At 46.5% G+C, this 21,728-nt stretch overlaps 2 protein-coding genes across 11 annotated transcripts in view; one reads left to right on the top strand and one right to left on the bottom strand.

Annotated features, from left to right (window-relative positions):
• RFX2 (regulatory factor X2) overlaps positions 1 to 21,728 on the top strand; it is a 207,384-nt gene that overhangs the window by 36,367 nt on the left and 149,289 nt on the right. For 2 of the 3 annotated variants that reach the window (XM_063599798.1, XM_063599796.1), the window contains exon 3: positions 15,021 to 15,119. The gene's annotated coding sequence lies outside the window, so the exon portion shown is untranslated. Of the gene's footprint in view, positions 1 to 7,842; positions 7,957 to 15,020; positions 15,120 to 21,728 lie in introns of those variants that run through there. The other variant, XM_063599797.1, reaches the window with a different exon arrangement.
• ACSBG2 (acyl-CoA synthetase bubblegum family member 2) overlaps positions 1 to 21,728 on the bottom strand; it is a 60,566-nt gene that overhangs the window by 33,214 nt on the left and 5,624 nt on the right. For 6 of the 8 annotated variants that reach the window (XM_057300687.2, XM_003819327.5, XM_055104054.2 and 3 more), the window contains 4 exons: positions 15,674 to 15,903; positions 11,542 to 11,630; positions 7,066 to 7,186; positions 2,332 to 2,412 (listed from right to left, as the gene is read on the bottom strand). In XM_057300687.2, coding sequence (XP_057156670.2) covers positions 2,332 to 2,412; positions 7,066 to 7,186; positions 11,542 to 11,630; positions 15,674 to 15,903 — 521 coding nt within the window. Of the gene's footprint in view, positions 1 to 2,331; positions 2,413 to 6,985; positions 7,844 to 11,541; positions 11,631 to 15,673; positions 21,557 to 21,728 lie in introns of those variants that run through there. The other 2 variants (XM_055104057.2, XM_055104058.2) reach the window with 2 other exon arrangements.

The following is a 21,728-nucleotide window of genomic DNA, read 5'->3' as shown; positions in this document are numbered from 1 at the left end:
GAGACTACAGGTGCGTGCCACCACGCCCGGCTAATTTTTGTATTTTTAGTAGAGGTGGGGTTTCACCATATTGGTCAGGATGGTCTCGAACTCCTGACCTCAGGTTATCCACCCACCTCGGCTTCCCAAAGTGCTGGGATTACAGGCATGAGCCACTGCACCCAGCCTTTTTTTTTGTTTAGATGGAGTCTCGCTCTTTTGCCAGGCTTGAGTGCAGTGGTGCTATCTCGGCTCACTGCAACCTCCGCTTCCCGGGTTCAAGTGATTCCCCTGCATCAGCCTCCTGAGCAGCTGGGACTACAGGCGCATGCCACCACGCCCAGCTAATTTTTTGTATTTTTTAGTAGAGACGGGGTTTCACCATGTTGGCCAGGATGGTCTGTACCTCCTGACCTCGTGATCTGCCCGCCTCAGCCTCCCAAAGTGCTGGGATTACAGGTGTGAGCCACTGTGCTTGGGCGATTATTATTATTATTATTATTATTATTATTATTATTATTTGTATTTTTAGTAGAGACAGGGTTTCTCTATGTTGGCCAGGCTGGTCTCGAACTCTTGACCTCAGGTTATTTGTCCTCAGCCTCCCAATTACAGGCATGAGCTACTGTGCCCAGCCTAAACAGAATCTTAAAATGGTAGGTTCTACTGTCCCTTGCAGAGGAGTAGATGCCCTTCTATGTGACTCTCCCCTATAAATTAGTGTCTTCAACCAGGGGTGATACTACTCCACCACCGCCCACCCCCCCACCACCAGGGTGTATTAGGCAGTGTCTGGAGACACTTTTGGTTGTTTCAAGTGGGAGGCAGGGAATATATTCCTGGCATCCAGTGAGTGGAGGCCAGCAATGCAGCTCAACATCCTACAGGGCATAGGACAGCTCCTTAGAGAATTACCTGCCCCAAATGTCAACAGCAAGGAGGTTGAGAAACCCTGCTGTAAGTGTTATTGCTAACAAAGTAGTCTTTTAAGTTATCCGAGACTTAAGACTGTTGCTGTAGTGGTCACTTTGAACCTCTAAAAAGTTTGTAGTTTTTTTTTTTTTTTTTTTTTTTTTGAGACAGAGTCTTGCTCTGTTGCCCAGGCTGGAGTGCAGTGGTGCAATCTCGGCTCACTGCAAGCTCCGCCTCCTGGGTTCACGCCATTCTCCTGCCTCAGCCTCCCGAGTAGCTGGGACTACAGGCGCCCACCACCACGCCTGGATAATTTTTTTGTATTTTCAATAGAGACGGGGTTTCACCGTGTTAGCCAGGATGGTCTCGATCTCCTGACCTCGTGATCCGCCCGCCTCGGCCTCCCAAAGTGCTGGGATTACAGGTGTGAGCCACCGGCGCCCGGCCTTTTTTTTTTTTTTTTTTTTTTTGAGACAGAGTCTCACTCTGTTGCCAGGCTGGAGTGCAGTGGCGTGATCTCGGCTCACTGCAACCTCCGCCTCCCGGGTTCAAGCTATTCTCCTGCCTCAACCTCCTGAGTAGCTGGGACTACAGGCACGTACCACCATGCCCAGCTAATTTTTGTATTTTTAGTAGAGACGGTGTTTCACCATGTTGACCAGGATGGTCTCGATCTCCTGAGAAGTCTGCAATTCTAATTGGTTGTCTTAGTCATTGTTATAACAAATTTTGGCTTGGGTATAAATAAAATATTTAAACTTAATGTTGTTAGTTTTAACATAATTTTCAACTTTTTAGTATATTGTTTAATTATCTTAATGTTCTTGGGAAAAAATTAATAACAAAATGACTGATTTTTTTTTAGCCACCAGTTTTGGTGGTGATTTGTTGCCCAGCAGTAATTAGCCAGAACAGACACTGTTCATTAATCAGTCCCTTCATGCCAGAAGGGAAAAATGCGTCCCAAAGGTCTCGCCTACGTCCTTTTGCTAGGCCCCCACGCATTGCTCACCTCCCATTTCCCTTTGCAAAGGCCACACCCACTTCCCTTTGCAAAGCCCCACCCACTACATTTATGAAGCCCCACCCACAGCCCTTTGCAAACCCCCACCTACCACACTTGTGAGGCCCCATTCCATCTCTGCTTACCTCCCAGTTTCTTTGAAAGGCCACACCCACTTCCCTTGTAAGGTCACACCCCCTCCCTCTGCTCACATTTCACGTCCTTTGAAAGGTCACACCCACTTTCCTCACAAGGCCCCACCCACTTCCTTTCCTCACTTTTCACTTCCTTTGAGAGTCCCCACCTACTTCCTTTGAGAGTTCCCACCCTTGCCAGGTCCCACCTCCTCCCTCTGCTCACCTTCCACTTAGGCCACGCCCACTTTTCTTGCAAGGCCCCGCCCTCCCCTTTCCCCAGTGCCCACCTCCCACACTTACAGAGTACAAGTTGTTGTTCTTCTTCATTGGCAGTCTGTACTGGATGATCGCTTTTAGGGGCTCTAGGCTGCTCTGTGGAATCTGAAAGAAAGTTCCCTGTGGGCTTCATGGCAACCCAGCCCTGGGAAAGACTAAAGCTGGGTTGGATGTCCTAAGTAAGCTGTCTCCAGCAACTCTAGCCTCTTTTTTTTTTTTTGAGACAGTCTTGCTCTGTCGCCCAGGCTGGAGTGCATTGGCGCAATCTCGGCTCACTGCAACCTCCGCCTCCCGGGTTGAAGCCATTCTCCCACCTCAGCCTCCTGAGTATCTGGGATTGCAGGCATGTGCCACCATGCCCAGCTAATTTTTGTATTTTTAGTAGAGCCGGGGTTTCACCGTATTGGCCAGGCTGGTCTCGAACTCCTGACCCCAGGTGATCCACCCGCCTTGGCCTCCCAAAGTGCTGGGATTACAGGCGTGAGCCACTGTGCCCGGCCTCCAGCCTCTTTTCTTCCCCTGCCCACACTATAAAATGCTGCTATTGGTCTTGACTGACTCCAAATGACTTGGTTTCAGGACTCCTGGATTCTTTGTAGTCCATATCACTAGCTTCCAACAGTGTCGGTAGAGGATGACAATAGTCTGCCCGAGACAACACATCTCTGACCAAATTATGCTACACAGAATTGTGGATCTTGGTTGATGAGCTAAAAGAAGTCCCTCATGGTTCTTCCTTTTCCAGGACTTTGCACCTTGCAGCCCAGATTTAGCTGACCTTTTACTCGGAGTCAGGCAATAAAAATCCTTCATGAAGTTGGCTGGAACCTGGACAGGTGCAGAGCCCTCTACCCATACCTAGCACGGTAAGGTTCAGGTGACCTGCGGGATTCTTTTTTCTTTTCTTTTCCTTTTTTTTTTTGAGACGGAGTCTCACTCAGTCACCTAGGCTAGAGTGCAGTGGCGCTATCTCAGCTCACTCCAAGCTCCGCCTCCTGGGTTCATGCCATTCTCCTGCCTCAGCCTCCCGAGTAGCTGGGACTACAGGCGCCCGCCACCATGCTCGGCTAATTTTTTGTAGTTTTAGTAGAGATGGGGTTTCACTGTGTTAGCCAGGATGGTCTCGATCTCCTGACCTCGTGATCCGCCCACCTCAGCCTCCCAAAGTGCTGGGATTACAGGCATGAGCCACCACGCCCGGCCCCTGCGAGATTTTTATACTCTGTTCATGCCAAAGAAAGCGGGATGGGGTCTCTCTATGACACTTCTAGCCAATCCAATGAAAAAGTTACTTGCAACATCCATTTTGCTAATCATAGCCACGCCTCTGGCATGCATTGGAGAGAAAAGATGGCAGAAGCCCGTATAGCAGCTGGACAGGAGTTTTCCAGAGAGAAGAAGAAACAGACATTCAAGGAGCCTGGGGCAGGCAACAGCTTGGGATGTCTGAGGGATACAAAAAGTCCAGGATGGCCAGAGTGGGGACCCAAGAGAGTATGATAGGGGAGGGGGCATGAAGGAATGGTGAGGCCCAGATCAGCGGAGCCTTGGAGGCAAAGATGAGGAGTTTGGAGTTTATTTAACTCCAACAGAAAACCGCTAGAGAATTAGAGGATTATAAGCAGAGGAGGATCTGTGATTACTCCCCCAAATAAAGATCTCCAAGTGGAGCTGGGCATCCAATTTGGGAGGAGCATGTCAGGAACCTGGTTTTGAATCTTCTAGACCTAGCAACTGGAACAATAAATCCTCCACAGACTTCACCTTCAACGAAACTAGGAGTCAGAAATAATTCAGATATTGCTTTATTCACTTAATGCTGGACCTGCTAGAACCAGGACAGAAATCCACAGCAGCCAGGTGGGTGTAGAGGGGAAGGTTGTGTATGTGGCATTTTCCAGTTATGGAAAACTCAAATTAAGCCAGCATTCCCAGCTGGAAGAAGGACCCCACCCACCCACCAGCACCCACCCCATAGTGTGTTCTGCTAGGAAGAGGACAAACAGGTATGACATGAGTTTTGGGAACCACCGATGCATCACTTAAGAAAGTAATTTTATGAGCAGTGGTTCATGCCTGTAATCCCAGCACTTTGGGAGGCCAAGGCCATTGGATCACTTGAGGCCAGGAGTTCAAGAGCAGTCTGGCTAACATGGCGAAATCCAGTCTTGACAAAAAATGCAAAAATTAGCCCGGTGTGGTGGTGTGCACCTGTAATCCCAGCTACTTGGGAGACTGAAGCATGAGAATCACTGGAACCTGGGAGGTGGAGGTTGCAGTGAGCCAAGATGGCGCCACTGCTCTCCAGCCTGGACGACAAAGTGAGACAGTCTCAAAAAAAGAAAAAAACAAACAAAAAAAGAAAAGAAAAGAAAAAGAAAAAAGGAAAGAATTTTTAAAAGCTCTAGGCCAGAGGTGGAGGTCTGTCCTTCCTGAACCAAGTCAGGAGTTAGGAGTCAAAGGAAGCCAGGCAGCAGAAAGTGTTGTATTTCACTGAGTCTAGCTAGGATTTCACTGAATCTGGAAACTGTATCCAAATTTCAGAGAGAATAAAATGTGAGAAAACATATGGCCAGTAGTGATCAGAGAATGCCATCAATGAAAAGACACATCTCGACTCCAGAGATGTGAAAAAGTGAAGAAATGAGTGACTCAGAGTCATGAAATCATGTATTCAAGAAACAGTCACAGTGGTCCTTGAGCTGAAATGAACCTAGCCATCTAGGCTCACCCCTCCCAGGGACTCCCCTCCTCTCCAGGACCCTCCTGCCAAAAGCTGATTCAGCAAACTGCAGCTCATTCAAACATGTAAGAAATTTAAAGTTTCGACGATAGCCATACAAAGACACTACAATGAAAAAAAAAAACGTAAGACAGCAGCTAAATTTCACTGTACACAAATAAAACTCACTGGATAATTTCAACACAATGCAAAAGAAAATTGTAACCAAGGCCAGGTGCAGTATCTCATGCCTGTAATCCCAGCACTTTGGGAGACCAAGGCGGGCAGATCACGAGGTCAGGAGATCGAGACCATCCTGGCTAACACGGTGAAACCCTGTCTCTACTAAAAAAATACAAAAAATTAGCCGGACATGGTGGCAGGCACCTGTAGTCCCAGCTACTCGGGAGGCTGAGGCAGGAGAATGATGTGAACCTGGGAGGCAGAGGTTGCAGTGAGCTGAGATTGTGCCACTGCACTCCAACCTGGGTGACAGAGCGAGACTCTGTCTCAAAAAAAAAAAAGAAAAAAAAAGAAAATTGTAACCAAACATTCCAACATAAAACTAAAAATGTAATGAAGCAAACACAGCTAGAAAGGAAGAACACAAAGCAAACATACAAGCACTCGGGAAAGAGACAGCAGGACACTAGAAAAAAATGAAACAGGAAGGGATAGAACTTAGGCAAGAAATAGAAGAGAACAACAAAAGCATCTAGAAATGAAGACAATGACAAGAAATGAAGAAAATTATATAGTAGCATGGGCTTGAAATCATCACACTTCTAAAAGAAAAAAATAATTAGCAGTGGGATGTATATAAAATAATACATAAATATATTAATACTTTTACTTAAGTGGGGGCTTAAGGTTGGGCATGGGGGCTCATGCCTATAATCCCAGCACTTTGGGAGGCTGAGGCAGGAAGATCAATTGAGGCCAGAAGTTCAACAGCAGCCTGGGCAACATAGCAAGACTCTGTCTCTACAAAAAAAAATGGTTTTTGTTTGTTTGTTTGTTTTGAGACAGGGTCTCTCTCTGTCACCCAGGCTGGAGTGCAGTGGCTCAGTCTTGGCTCACTGCAACCTCCACCTCCCAGGTTCAAGCGATCCTGCCACCTCAGCCTCAGCCTCCCCAGTAGCTGGGACTACAGGTGCATGCCACCACACCCGGCTAAATTTTGTATTTTTTGGTAGAGATGGAGTTTCACCATGTTGGCCATGCTGGTCTCAAACTCCTGACCTCAGGTGTTCTGCCTGCCTTGGCCTCCCAAAGTGCCCGGATTACAAGCATGAACCACCACACCTGGCCCAAAAAATGTTTTAAAAGTTAGCCCGGGCCCGGGGCGGTGGCTCACGCCTGTAATCCCAGCACTTTGGGAGGCCAAGGCGGGCAGATCACGAGGTCAGGAGATCAAGACCATCCTGGCTAACATGGTGAAACCCCGTTTCTACTAAAACATACAAAAAAATTAGCCAGGCGTGATGGTGGGCGCTTGTAGTCCCAGCTACTTGGGAGGCTGAGGCAGGAGAATGGCGTGAACCCAGGAGGCGGAGCTTGCAGTGAGCCGAGTTCAGCCCACTGCACTCCAGCTTGGGCGACAGAGCGAGACTCTGTCTCGGAAAAAAAAAAGTTAGCCTGACATGGTGGTACACACTCGTAGTCCCAGCTACTTGGAGGACTGAGGCAGAAGGATCAGTTGAGACCAGGAGTTCAAGGCTACGGTGAGCTACAATCACGACATTGCACTCCAGCCTGGAGACAGAGTGAGACCCTGTCTCGAAAAAAAAAAAAAAAAAAATGGAGGCTGAGTATTAAACTAAGTTAATATGAATTGGAAATCAAACTCCTCTATTTCAGTCTGCTTCTCCAAAAATAGCTTCACCACATATACTAATGAGGTCATGGAGGACTCGCTGAACGGATGCATGGCCCTATCTTATCATTAGAATTTACCTGGGAAAAAAAGAACACCTGCCCAGAGCCCTGAGGTACCCCTGGGTGACTTTGGCAGGCAGTGCTGGGTAGGGGTTTACCGAAAGGATTTTCTGTAACTGTTGATCATTCTCAACCAGCAAGATGTTCACTTTGGCATGAGTGATGACATATTGACAAGCCTCGGCAGAGTTGGTGGCATAAATACCAACACAAAGACCCCTGGGAAAAGAAAACACATTTGTGTGTGCATCCACACACACCTTAAAGGCAGAATGGTCTGGAAGGTCAAAAGAGAGGAAAGGTTTGCAGGCAAGTTCTTAAGTTTGCAGCCACAGCACCAGCTTCCCTTCCTCCCCAACTTAACAATGATGAAGACAACAAAAATGACAATGATGATAAGTGACAGCTCCTATGATGTCACTATGACAACAGGTCATGGAACACTTAGAACACCCCATTTTATAGATGAGAAAAACAGGGGCCCAGCAGTGAAGTCACTCAAGATTACACAGCAAGTAGGTGTTAGACCTAGGATCTGAACTCCTGACTCAGCCTCTGTTCCCATCATTCACAGCCTTTTGTTCTTGCAGGGTGCATCCTCTTTTGCTTTTAATTTGCATTTCCCAATGGATAATGACATTGAGCATCTTTACATGTGCCTTTTGGCTACTTTCCTTTGTGGCATTTCTGTTGAAATCTTTTGCCCCTTTCAATTTTTTTTTTTTTGCCTTTTTATTACTGAGTTACAGAATTTCTTTATCTATCTTAGATACCAGTCCTTTGTTAGAAATTCGAGTTTTAAGAATATTTTCTCCAAGTATGCAGTTTGCCTGTTCACCATTTTTTTTTTTTTTTTTTTTTTTTGAGACGGGGTCTAGCTCGGTCACCCAGGCTGGCCTGCAGTGGTGCAATCTCAGCTCACTGCAACCTCAACCTCCTGGATTCAAGCAATTCTCATGCCTCAGCCTCCTGAGTAGCTGGGATTACAGGTATGTACCACCACACCCAGCTAATTTTTGTATTTTTTGTAGAGAAGGTGTTTCACCATGTTGCCCAGGCTGGTCTCAAACTCCTGGACTCCAGTGACCCACCCACCCCTGCCTCCCAAAGTGCTGGGATTCCAGGCGTGGGCCACCATGTTCGACAACTGTTCATCTTGTTGGTGTCTTTTAATAAGCAGAAGTTTTTAATGCTAATAAAGTCCTATTTGGCAACTTTTTCTCTTATGCTTTTTGCTCTCTGTGTCCCGTCTAAGAAATCTTTGACTACCCCCAGGTTGTGAAACCATTCCGTGCTTTTCTTTTTCTAGAAGCTTTAGAATTTAACTTGCATGATTTAGTCTGTAATCCATCTCAATTTAATTTTTGCATATGATGTGAGGTAGGGATTAGGGCTGATTTATTTTTCCATACACATATCCAGTTGGTCCAGCACCACTGGACTACTCTGCTGCCTTTGTTGGAAGCCAGTGACCATGTATGCATGGAGCTATTTCTGGGCTCTCTGCTCTGTTGATCTAGTTGTTGTGCTTTTAATATGGCAGGGAATGAGGCACATTATAATTATTTGAGATGGTTACTCTCATCACCATTCTTAAGCACATACTATTTGCTAAGCACTGTGCTAAGGGTTTATGAAGCATCCTCTTATTGAATCTTTATAACAGCCCTGTGAGGCATGGAGATGTGTGCTTTCCTGCTCATTCATACAGAATACAAAATAGCAGACAACCCAAGATTTGAATTTGGGTCTGATGTGGCACCAGAGCCCAATCACTGCATGACACTGTCTTACCATTCAGTCCTAAAATGGGGACAGATCTCTTCATTAAAATTTATTCTGGGCTGGGCACAGTGGCTCACACCTGTAATCCCAGCACTTTGGGAGGCTGAGGCAGGTGGATTACCTGAGGTCAGGAGTTTGAGACCAGCCTGGCCAACATGGAGAAACCCCATCTTTACCAAAAATACAAAATTTAGCCAGCCATGGTGGTGCACGCCTGTAGTCCCAGCTACTTGGGAGGCTGAGGCAGGAGAATCACTTGAACCCGGGAGGCAGATGTTGCAGTGAGCCAAGATCACACCACTGCACTGCAGCCTGGGCAACAGAGTGAGACTCCACCTCTCTCTATATAGATAATATAATATATTATATATTATTATATGTATTATATATTATTTATTATATGTATTATATATTTTAGATATATAATAATAATTCTCTCTCTCTCTCTCTTTTTGAGACGGAGTTTTGCTCTTGTTGCCCAAGCTGGAGTGCAATGGCATGATCTCAGCTCACTGCAACCTCTGCGTCCCGGGTTCAAGCGATTCTCCTGCCTCAGCCCTCCAAGTAGCTGGGATTACAGGCATGTGCCACTACGCCTGGCTAATTTTGTGTGTTTTTTTTTTAGTAGAGATAGAGTTTCTACATGTTGGTCAGGCTGGTCTCAAACTCCCGACCTCAGGTGTTCCACTCCCAAAGTGTTGGAATTACAGGCATGAGCCACTGCACCCGGCCTCAAAATATATATATATTTCAACTCACTGTAAGACAGGGGTAGTATATGCTCATAAAAATTTGGAAAATAGAATATAACATATTAGGGTGGTGTTAGTCTCGATGATGAGATATAACTAATGTTAATATTTATTTCTAGTCACCACCCTCAATTTTTTTCTCTCTCTTTTCTCTTTTCTTTTCCTTCCTTCCTTCTTTTCTTTTCTTTTTTCTTTTCCTTCTTTTCTTTTTTCTTTTCCTTTTCTTTTCTTTTCTTTACTTTTATTTTCCAGACAGGGTCTCACTCTGTTGCCCAGGCTGGAGTGCAGTGGTATGATCATAATTCACTGCAGTCTCAACTTCTTGGGCTGAAGCCATCCTCCCACCTCTGCCTCCCAAGTAGTTGGGACTACAGGCACACACCACCACGCCTGGCTAATTTTAAAAACACTTTTATTTTATTTTTTAGAGACAGAATCTTGCGATGTTGCCCAGGCTGGTCTTGAACTCTTGGGCTAAGGCAGTCTTCCCATCTCAGCCTCCCAAAGTGCTGGGATTACAGGCATGAGTCACTGTGCCCAGCCGCTCAATTTTGTCATGGCCGTGGCTGCTGCTGCTGTTGTCGTTTGCTGTTGTTATTATTAATCTTGAGTCGAACAAACGAGTTCAGATCTCAGGGTCTTTATCCAACCACAGCATGATTCTGGGGAAGACACTTAACCTCTATTGGTCCCAGATTATCGTCACCATCATTATTACTTGGGATCATGATGGCACCTACCTCAAAGGGCTACCATGAGCAGTCAATGATATCATATAGGTAAGAGTGACCAGCAATAATTGGTATATTAATGGTTGGTATTTTAAATTTTTTTGTTTTGTTTTGTTTTTTTGAGATGGAGTCTCGCTCTGTCGCCTAGGCTGGAGTGCAGTGGCGCGATCTCGGCTCACTGCAGGCTCGGCCTCCTGGGTTCACGCCATTCTCCTGCCTCAGCCTCCCGCGTAGCTGGGACTACAGGCACCCGCCGCCACACCTGGCTGATTTTTTGGTATTTTTAGTAGAGATGGGGTTTCACCGTGTTAGCCAGGATGGTCTGGATCTCCTGACCTTGTGATCCGCCTGCCTTGGCCTCCCACAGTGCTGGGATTACAGGCGTGAGCTACCGCGCCCGGCCTGATATTTAAATTTTAAGCATAGTTGTAACCATACAGTGTATAAAGATTTTGATACCTGCTGTGTCACCTCTGACATAAAAAATGCTTAAAATGTGCTCTTCAGAGCCATCATTTCAAAATATTACCGAGAATCCCATCCAGAAGGCATCTCATGGTTTAATCCACAGCTGTGGGACACTTAGGTTGTCCCCGACTTTTTGCCATCACTAATAACACTTCCAAGAAGTATCTTTGTGCATAAGCCAAAATATATTCATGTTTTGGTTTTGTTTCTTTAAGTAAAACTCCCAAAGGTAGAATTACAAGCTCAAGAAGAAATCAGTATTTTATTTTTACTTTTGTTTTTTTCACGATTACAGCCTGGGCAACATAGCAAGAAACCATCTCTACAAAAAAAAAAAAAAAAAAAAAAAAAAAATTATCTGGGTGTGGTGGTGTGTGCTCATAGTCCCAGTTACCCTGGAGGCCGAGTTGGGAGGATCGCATGAGCCCAAGACTTCAAGGCTGCCCACTGGCTGTGTGAGCCTCAGTTTCCTCATCTGTAGATAGGGGATGATAGGACCCACTTCACATTGCTGTCGTGAGGTTTTACAGGATCATACACGTGGAGCACAATGCTTCTGCACATAATCAGAAACCTCTAAATGCTATCTGTGATTATTATTTTGTCTGCAAAAAGTTCTTCAGCTGAAGAAAATCGAGAGGTCTGAGACTGCTAGTCTAATGGGTGTTATTGCGTATGACCTGTGATCAGAATGATTTGTTCGTGCATCTATCCTGCCTGCTAACTAGGGCGTTCATCCAAAATTCCTGTTTGCATCTCACACTGAACAAGCCCAGGGGTCCCAGGCCCAGGGTAGCGGCTCCTTAACCCTCACCATGAACCAAGCCAATGACCTTACCCGGCTAGGATGGCACCAACAGCAGTGATAAACCACTCTGCAGAGTTAAACCCCAGGATACCAACTCCGTGGAAACGCTCCAAACCCAGCTGGGAAGGAAAAAACAAACAGAAAAACAAAACATAAACACAGAGATATTATATCATTAGGATACGTGACGACAGAATCAAAGGTAGTCACATGGAGGCCAGGCGCAGTGGCTCACGCCTGTAATCCTAGCACTTTGGGAGGTTGAGGTAGGAGAATTGCTTGAGGCCGGAAGTTCGAGACCAGCCTGGGCAACACAGTGAGACCCCTGTCTTTACAAAAAAGTGGAAAAGTTCGCCGGGCATGGTGGTACACACTTGTCGTCCCAGCTACTTGGGTAGCTGAGGCAGGAGGATCACTTGAGCCCTAGAGTTCGAGGCTGCAGTGAGCTATGATTGCACCACTGCACTCCATCCTGGGCAACAGATTGAGACCCTGTTTCAAAACAAAACAAAAGTAGCCACACGGGGTGGGAGACAGCATTGAGCCTAAAATCTGAGGTGTAATATTTTTAATTTTTATGACTACGGGAGGTTTGTTTACCTCCCTCTACATAACACACCATTTATTATTTTTATTTTTATGTTTTGTTTCATTTATTGTGGTAAAATATCTATAACATGAATTTTACCATTTTCTTTTTTTTTCTTTTTTTTTTTGAGACAGAGTCTCACTCTGTTGCCAAGGCTGGAGTCCAGCAGTGCGATCTCGGCTCACTGCAACCTCCGTCTCCTGGGTTCAAGCGATTCTCCTGCCTCAGCCTCTGAAGTAGCTGGAATTACAGACACGCGCCACCACGCCTGGCTAATTTTTGTTTTTTTAGTAGAGTCAGCGTTTCACCATGTTGGCCAGGCTGGTCTCGAACCCCTGACCTCAAGCAATCCTCCCGCCTCGGCCTCCCAAAGTGCTCACGCCTGTAATCCACCACACCCAGCCCGTTTTGACCATTTTTAGGAGTGTAGTTTAGTGGCATTAAACACATCCACATGGTTGTACAACCGTCACCACTGTTCATCTCTAGAACTTTCTCCTCTTTCTAAACTGAAACTCTCTGTATAAAACACTCACTCTCTATCCCCTTCCCCAGCCCCTGGCACCTCCCATTCTACTTTCTGTCTCTATGAGTCTAACGACTCTAGGGGCCTCCTAGGAAAGAAACCATACAGGATTTGCCCTTTTGTGTCTGGCTTATTTCACCAAGTATGATGTCCTCAAGATTCATCCACGTTGTAGCGTGTGTCAGAATTTCCTTCCTTTTTGTGGCTGAATCATATTCCCTTGTATGGGCGGACCACATCGTGTTTATCCATTCTTCCACTGATGGACACACGGGCTGCTTCCACCCTCTGTCTCTTGTGAATAACGCCTCTATGACCCTGAGTCTACAAATAACTCTTCACGTCTCTGGCTTTCCTTTTTTTGTTGTTAAATATCCAGGAGTGAGATTGCTGAATCATATGGCAATTCTCTGTTTACATTTTTTCTTTTTTTAGAAATCGCCAGACTTTTCCACGGTGGCGGCACCATTTTACATTTCCACCAGCACTGCACAAGGATTCCAGCTTCTCCATATCCTCCCCAACACGTGCTGTGTTTTGCTATTTTTTAAAGAATAGCTATCTTGAAAGGTGTGAATTTATTTTATTTTATTTTATTTTATTTTATTATTATTATTTTTTGTCTCGCTCTGTCACCCAGGCTGGAGTGCAGTGGGTGATCATAGCTCACTGCAGCTTCAACTTCCCAGGCTCCAGCAATCCTCCCGCCTCACCCTCCCGAGTAGCTGGGACTATGGGCCTGCTCCACTGAGTCTAATTTTTAAAAAAATTACAGGCGTGGTGGCTCACGCCTGTAATCCCAGCACTTTGGGAGGCCGAGGTAGGTGGATCTCTTGAGGCCAGGTATGGTGGCTCACGCCTGTAATCCCACCACTTTGGGAGGCCGAGGTGGGTGGATCTCTTGAGGCCAGGTGTGGTGGCTCACACCTGTAATCCCAGCACTTTGGGAGGCCAAGGCACGTGGATCTCTTCAGGTCAGAAGTTCGAGACCAGCCTGGCCCACAAAGTGAAACCCCGTCTCTACTAAACATACAAAAAATTAGCCGGGTGTGGCAGCACGTGCCTGTAGTCCCAGCTACTTGGGAAGCTGAGGCAGGAGAATTGCTTGAACCTGGAGGCTGAGGCTGCAGTGAGCCAAGATCATGCCACTGCACTCCAGCCTGGGCAACGGAGTGAGACTCTGTCTAAAAAAAAAAAAAAGTTGCACATGTAAAGGTACAGACTTGTTCTGAATGTGGGTGAGAATGAACCAGGAAACTCAGAAACAAAAGTGAGCATCCTTAGGGGAAAACTCCCTCTTTGTTCTGGGTACTGCCAACCAACGTTGTTGGCTCTTTTAGTCATATGGGATCACGGCTGGCAATGATCTGCTGTTCTTGGGGGAAAAGGAACCATTTGGAAGGCATTTGCCTGCTGGTCCTTCAGAATGAGATGCCAAGTATTTCAGTAACCAAAAGGCTGGCTTTATTGTGGACAGAGTGTGTTTTTATTAATGCCTAGTTACACCGACTAATTTCTACTTGGGTCTCCAAGTAGTTTTGTTTGTTTTTATTTTTGGTTTTGTTTCTACTTCGGTCTCCAAGTTTTGTTTGTTTGTTTGTTTGTTTGTTTGTTTGTTTTTTGAGATGGAGTTTCACCCAGGCTGGAGTGCAGTGGCACAATCTCGGCTCACTGCAACCTCTGCCTCCCGGGTTCAAGCGATTCTCCTGCCTCAGCTTCCTGAGTAGCTGGGATTACAGGTGTGCACCACCACACCTGGCTAATTTTTGTATTTTTAGTGTAGATGGGGTTTCACCATGTGGGCCAGGCTGGTCTCAAACTCTTGACCTCTTGATCTTGATCCGCCCACCTTGGCCTCCCAAAGTGCTGGGATTACAGGCATGAGCCACCGTGCTCAGTCAGGTGTCCAAGATTTACGGGAGGAGGGGGACCTTTAACTCCACGGAACTAAGAACATGGCTAAAGGAGACCATCTTTCAGGAGAGATGAACTAGCCACAGCAACATAGTATGAAGGTGGGGCCACCAAGAAGAAACCCAGCCCAAGCACATGGTTCTCTCTCTTTTTTTTTTTTTTCTTTATGACACCATCTCACTCTGTTGCCCAGCTAGAGTGCAATGGTGCAATCACAGGTCATTGCAGCCTCGACCTCCGAGGCTCAAGTGATCCTCCCACCTCAGCCTCCTGATAGCTGGGACTACAGGCATGTGCCACTGCATCTGGCTACTTTTTAAATTTTTCGTTGAGACTGGGGTCTCACTATGTTACCCAGGCTGGTCTTGAACTCCTGGGCTCAGTGATCCTCCTGCCTCGATGTCCCAAAGCACTAAGATTACAGACATGAGCCACTGACCCCAGCCTTGTTCCCTCTTTCTTTTGCTTCATTCATTCTAGGGGTGACTGGCAACCATGCCGTGAAGACACTCAAGCAATTCTGTGGAGAAGGCCATGGAATGAGGAGCTGAGACTTCCTGCCAACAACCAGTCGTCTAGGTAAGTAAGCTTGGAAGTGAAGCCTCCAGCCCCATTTGAGCCTTCAGATGAGATAGCCCCAGCTGATAGCTTGGCTGCAACCTCATGAGAGACCTGGAGCCAGAACCACCCAACTTCAAAGTAGCTCCTAAATTCTCAATCCACAGAAACTGTGAGATGATAAATGTTTGTCATTTCAAGTCACTATATTTTGGGATAATTTGTTATGCAGCAGCAACTAAGAAAAACATAGAGATAGTATGTTAGGGACAGATGCAAGATGCAGAACCATGGGTGTAGTAGGCTATTTTATGTGTAAAAATTTGCATATATAAAAATTGCATTTTATATTTATACATAATTTATTTCCCAAAAGGACACACAAAAAACTGACAATGGTGGCCGCTTCCACAGAGAGGAACTGGGTGGCTGAGGCTCATGAATCAGAGGGATATTTTCGCCAATTAACCTTTGTATCTTTTGGTGCCTTGTGAATTTTGTACCACATGTATGTATGTGTGTTACCTATTCAGAATGAATGGTTGAACAAAGGAGAATGAATGAATGAATCTTACCTTGATCAAGGATTTGGCAGCCTTCCGACAAGCCTCGTAGTACTGGTTGAAATTCAGAATTTCCCACTTTTTGCCATTCTTGGATGCGAGGGCTGGATAAGTTCCAAATCGGTTGACTGACTCTCGAAAAAATTCAGGGATGGTCATCGGGGTCTCATGGCCTGGTCCGTGTTTGGATAGCCTCAGAAGGACTTCTCCATCTCGACAGGTGGTCCACAGCCTGGGAGTAACTGCAAATAGTCACCAGAGTTGGGTGGCAAATGTTTTTATTTATTTAATAACTTCGGACGGGGGGCGGTTGGTGTCTTTTTGGACCTAAGGTGCTGAGAGTTGAATTAATCCCCTTCTAGGGTGAAGTTATGTGGTCAACACTGGCAAGACAAGCTTCCTTTCTCTTTATTTATTTTTTCATCCCCCCCCCCGCCAAATTTTACTAAGTCGAAAGGATTGTATGCCAAATACTTTCTTATCCAACACCTAGATTCTACAACTGCTAGCGTTTTACCATATTTTATCACACATCTATCCTGCTGTCTTTGTTATGTCCATTTTTTTCTTTCTTTTTTTTTTTTTTTTTGGGAGACACGGTCTTGCTCTGTCAGCAGGCTGGAGTGCACTGGCACAATCACAGCTCACTGCAACCTTGACCTCCTAGGCTCAAGCCATCCTCCCACCTCAGCCTCCCAAATAACTGGAACTACAGGCGAACACCACCATGCCTAGCTAATTTATTTTTTAATGTTTTGTAGAGATGGGGTTCTACTGTGTTTCCGAGGCTGATCTCAAACTCCTGGGCTCAAACAATCCTCCTCCCTCAGTTTCTCAAAGTGCTGGGATTACAGGCATGAGCCACCACACCTGGCCCCATCTTATTTTTTTTATTATTATTTTGTTTTGTTTTGTTTTTGTTTTTGAGACGGAGCTTTGCTTTTCTTGCCCAGGTTGGAGTACAATGGCACGATCTTGGCTCACTGCAACCTCCGCCTCCCGGGTTCAAGCGATTTTCCTGCCTCAGCCTCCCGAGTAGCTGGGATTACAGGCATGCACCACCACGCCTGGCTAATTTTATATTTTTAGTAGAGACGGAGTTTCTCCATGTTGGTCAGGCTGGTCTCGAACTCCCAACTTCAGGTGATCCGCCCGCCTTGGCCTCCCAAAGTGCTGGGATTACAGGCGTGAGCCACCGCACCTGGCCTATTATTATTATTTTTTGAGACGGAGTCTCACTCTTTTGCCCAGGCTGGAGTGCAGTGGTGTGATCTTGGCTCACCCCGACCTACACCTCCCAGGTTCAAGCGATTCTTCTGCCTCAACCTGCCGAGTAGCTGGGATTACAGGCACCCGCCACCACATCTGGCTAATTTTTGTATTTTTAGTAGAGATGGGGTTTCACCATGTAGCCCAGGCTGGTCTCGAACTCCTGACGTCAAGTGATCCACCTGCCTCGGCCTCCCAAAGTGCCGGGATTACAGGCATGAGCCACCGCGCCCGGCCCCATCTGATTTTTTGATGCATTTCCAAGTGAGCCAAAGCTATTCATCCATTTACCCTTAAACACCCTTGCATGTAAATCATTAACAAGAGTCACATATTTAATATTATTTACAGAGATTTTTTTAAAGGTAAAATGTACATGCAGTGGACTATGTATGCTTTGGCCAATGAAACATAAGAAGTGAGTTATGTGTGTCATTCATGGGGAGAAGATTTAAGACCCGGTGCATAATTCCCCATCGTCCATTGTCCTGTCACAAAAATGGTGGAGCAAATGTGAAGAAGTAGCCCCTCTCCCCCAATGCCAGACACACAACATGAGTAAGAAACACACTTGTGTTGTGTTAAGCCATTGAGGTTGTTGAGGGGGTTGTTGAGGGGGTTGCCTGTCACAGCGACATCACCCAGATCAGCCAAATGGAACTAGCAAAGGGAACAATTCAAAACCAGTTTTGGGGTCCTGTATCTATCACTTCTTTTGGGGATGAGTAAGGGTTGACACTGAGAAAGAAGAGAACAGGGTTTCCTCTGGAGACAGTTGTTGGTTTGTTGTGTGTTTCTCACTACCACCCAGTAACGGGCAAGTGAGAGAAAGTCCAAGAGACCCTCTTGGAGAATTGGGTGTGTAACCTTGAGTTTGTTCAACTGAACCTGGTCTACTGGGGAGGTGGTAGATGGCAATGGTAGAGTAGGCAGCTGTGTTGGAAGGAAATTGCACATCCACCTATGATGGGATGCTACTTTTTTTTTTTTTTTTTTGAGATGGAGTCTTGCTCTATCTCCAGGCTGGAGTGCAGTGGCACAATCTCAGTTCACTGCAGCCTCCGCCTCCTGGGATCATGCGAGCTCACCGCAACCTCCACCTCCTGGGATCATGTGATTCCCCTGCCTCAGCCTCTCAAGTAGCTGGGATTACAGGCGGGCACCACCACACCCAGCTAATTTTTGTATTTTTAGTAGAGACGAGTTTCACCATGTTGGCTAAGATGGTCTCGATCTCCTCACCTTGTGATCCGCCTGCCTCGGCCTCCCAAAGTGCTGGGATTACAGGCATGAGCCACCGCGCCCGGCCGGGATGCTACTTTTTCCCCTTGACTAGACATGGGCCTCATAGATGGGCTTCTAAAGGCTCTTGGCTTGGGGCCGGTAGTAGGACCCAAGGACTGGAGATGTATGTTCAGATAGTCATTAACAGACAGCAGGCTGGTTCATGCCTGTAATCCCAACACTTTTGGGAGGCCGACGCCGGCAGATCACTTGAGGTCAGGAGTTCGAGACCAGCCTGGCCAACATAGTGAAACCTCGTCTCTATTAAAAATACAAAATTTAGTCAGGCGTGGTTGGAAGGCACCTGTAATTCCAGCTACTCAGGAGGCTGAGGCAAGAGAATCACTTGCACCCAGGAGGCAGAGGTTGCAGTGAGCCAAGATTGTGCCACTGCACTCCAGCCTGGGTGAGAGAGTGAGACTCTGTCTCAAAGAAAAAAAAAGAAAAAGAAAAAAAACACAAAAAAACCAGACACTGGTATGACTGATATATTAATTAGCTAGGACTGCAATAACAAAGTGCCCCAGACCGGGTGTCTGAAACAACAGAAATGTATTGTCTCACAATTCTGGAGGCCACAAGTCTGAGATCAAGGTGCAGGCAGCACTGGTTCCTTCTGAGGCTGTGGGAGAGAATCTGACCAATGACTTTCTCCTAGCTGCGGTTGCCGGCAATCCTTGACATTCCTTGGCTTGTAGGTTCATCACTGCAAACTCTGCTTCGATCCTCACATGACATTCTCCGTGTGTGCAGGTTCGTCTCTATTTCCTCCTTTTATAAAGACACTGGTCACATTGGATTTGGACCTAACCTCATGACGTCATTTTAACTAATTACTTCAGTAGGCTGGGTGCAGTGGCTTGTGCCTGTAATTCCAGCACTTTGGGAGGCCGAGGCAGGTGGATCACTTCAAATCAGAAGTTCGAGACCATCCTCGCTAACATGGCGAAACCCTGTATCTACTAAAAATACAAAAATTAGCCAGGCGTGGTGGCACGCGCCTGTTGTCCCAGCTACTCTGGAGGCTGAGGCAGGAGAATCGCTTGAACCCGGGAGGTGGAGATTGCAGTGAGCCAAGATTGCATCACTGCACTCCAGCCTGGGCGACAGAGCGAGACTCCATCTCAAAAACCAAACAAACAAACTAACTAACAAAAAAACAACAACAAAACCAAACAACAACAACAAAAAACAAATTACTTCAATGATCCTATTCCCAAACAAGGTTACATTCTGAGCACCTGGGGGTTAGGACTTCCACAAAGGAATTGGAGATGCACAATTAATCTCATAACAACTTACAACAAGGGAAGCCTAGTTCATACAGGCCCCCTTCAACCCCACTTTCCCGAGCTAATCAGCTCTGGGAGTCAGCACCAGCTCACAAAGAAACCACCTGGGGAGATGGGGGTGATGAGGAGAAGAGCATCTAGGAACTCAAAGAGCACCTTATCATGCCTTCCTGACCCCAGCCTGAAGCAGGAGGGAGTGGAGATGCTTTAAATTGGACAAAAACATGGAGGTGTCACCTGGACACTGGTGGGATATTTTAATGACTGTAGTGGGTTACATGGTGAACCTCCAAAATTCATGTCCACCCAGAATTTAAGACTGTGACCGTATTTGGAAACAGGGTTTTTGTAGGTGGATTTAGTGAAGGATCTTGAGATGACATCATGGCATCATCTTGGATTTAGGGTGATCCCTAAATCCAATGACTGGTGTTTTTTTTTTTTTTTTTTTTTTTGAGACAGAGTCTCACTCTGTTGCCCAGGCTGGAATGCAGTGGTGTGATCTTGGCTCACTGCAACCTCACTACCCACACCTTCATCTCAGTAATCTGGCCTCCAGAATTGTGAGACAATACATTTCTGTTGTTTCAGACACCCACTTTGGGGCGCTTTGTTAAAAAAAAAAATTAGCCAGGCACGGTGGTGCATGCCTGTAACGCCAGCTGTTTGGGTGGCCGAGGCATGAGAATCGCTTGAGCCTGGGAGGCAGAGGTTGCAGTAAGTTGAGACTCACTATATTCCAGGCATGTGCCACCACACCTGGCTAATTTTTGTAGTTTTAAGAGAGACAGGGTTTTGTCATGTTGGCCAGGCTGGTCTTGAATTCCTGGCCTCAAGCAATCTGCCCGCCTCAGCTTCCCAAAGTGCTGAAACTACAGATGTGAACTGTGCCCGGCCAGTTTTCTAGGGATTTAGATGAATATTCCACCCCTTGGACCCATAAAGGTAGCATCCCCAAACTCCTTTGTGTGTGATGCTATCTTTCAAGTACGCCTGCACTCCCTCTCCTTGAATGTGTACTTTGCAATGCAAGTACTTTTATTTGCCATAAACCTCAGTACTTTCACTATTTTTTTTTTTTTTTTGAGACAGAGTCTCGCTCTGTCACCCAGGCTGGAGTGCAGTGGCGTGATCTCGGCTCACTGCAAGCTCCACCTCCCGGGTTCACGCCATTCTCCTGCCTCAGCCTCCTGAATAGCTGGGACTATAGGCACCCGCCACCACACCTGCCTAATTTTTTGTATTTTTTAGTAGAGACGGGGTTTCACCATCTTAGTCAGGATGGTCTCGATCTCCTGACCTTGTGATCCGCCCGTCTCGGCCTCCCACAGTGCTGGGATTACAGGTGTGAGCCACTGCACCCAGCCCACTTTCACTATTTTCTGACTTGTTTCTTGAATTCACTCTCGATGATGTCAAGAGCCTGGATAATGGCTGGGTTCGAGGTCCCACCGGCGTTTGGGGACCTCCCCCAGCCCACTGGTATCAGAGCTGTCTATGATGTCACCATGTCCCTTGACTTTAGCTCTGACAGTAAAATGATTATAGCCTAATGTTAATAAATCACTATGATCATATCCGCACCCTATCTACATGGATGATTCCTGGGTACTTTATCCACTCGGGCTCACCAACCTGACAGGGAGGTGCTGTTATCAATGCCCCCATCATTCAGATATGCAAATGAGGCCTCCAAAGAGCAAGTGACTTGCCCAGTGTTACATCACCAGTAGAGCAGAGCTCTGAATTATGTGAACAACTTGCCCTGCTACCTCAACGACCTATCAAGAATAGAAAATAGGACCCAGGCTGGGCACGGTGGCCCACACCTGTAATTCCAGCACTTTGGAAGGCCAAGGTGGGAGGATTGCTAGAGCCCAGGAGTTCAAGACCAGCCTGGGGAGCATAGCGAAACCCTGTCTCTACAAAAAAAATACAGAGCTGGGCATGGTGGTGTGCACCTGTAGTCCCAGCTACTTGGAGGGCTGAGGCAGGAGGATCACTTGAGCCTGGAAGGTCAAGGCTGCAGTGAGCTATGATTGTACCACTGCACTCCAGCCTGGGTGACAGAGCAAGACCCTGTCTTAAAAAAAAAGGGTCGGGGGTCGGGGTCAGCAGGGTCAGGCAAGGAATGGCTACATCTTTCTAGATCCAGACTCCTCTGCAAAGAGCCTTTGTGGAATCAATGTGCCACTCTCTCTCCCATGTACTCTTTAGTGCAA

Source organism: Pan paniscus, chromosome 20 (genome assembly GCF_029289425.2).
Source record: "Pan paniscus chromosome 20, NHGRI_mPanPan1-v2.0_pri, whole genome shotgun sequence".
Lineage (NCBI taxonomy): Eukaryota > Metazoa > Chordata > Mammalia > Primates > Hominidae > Pan > Pan paniscus.
This window is presented reverse-complemented; position numbering and strand designations above follow the sequence as displayed.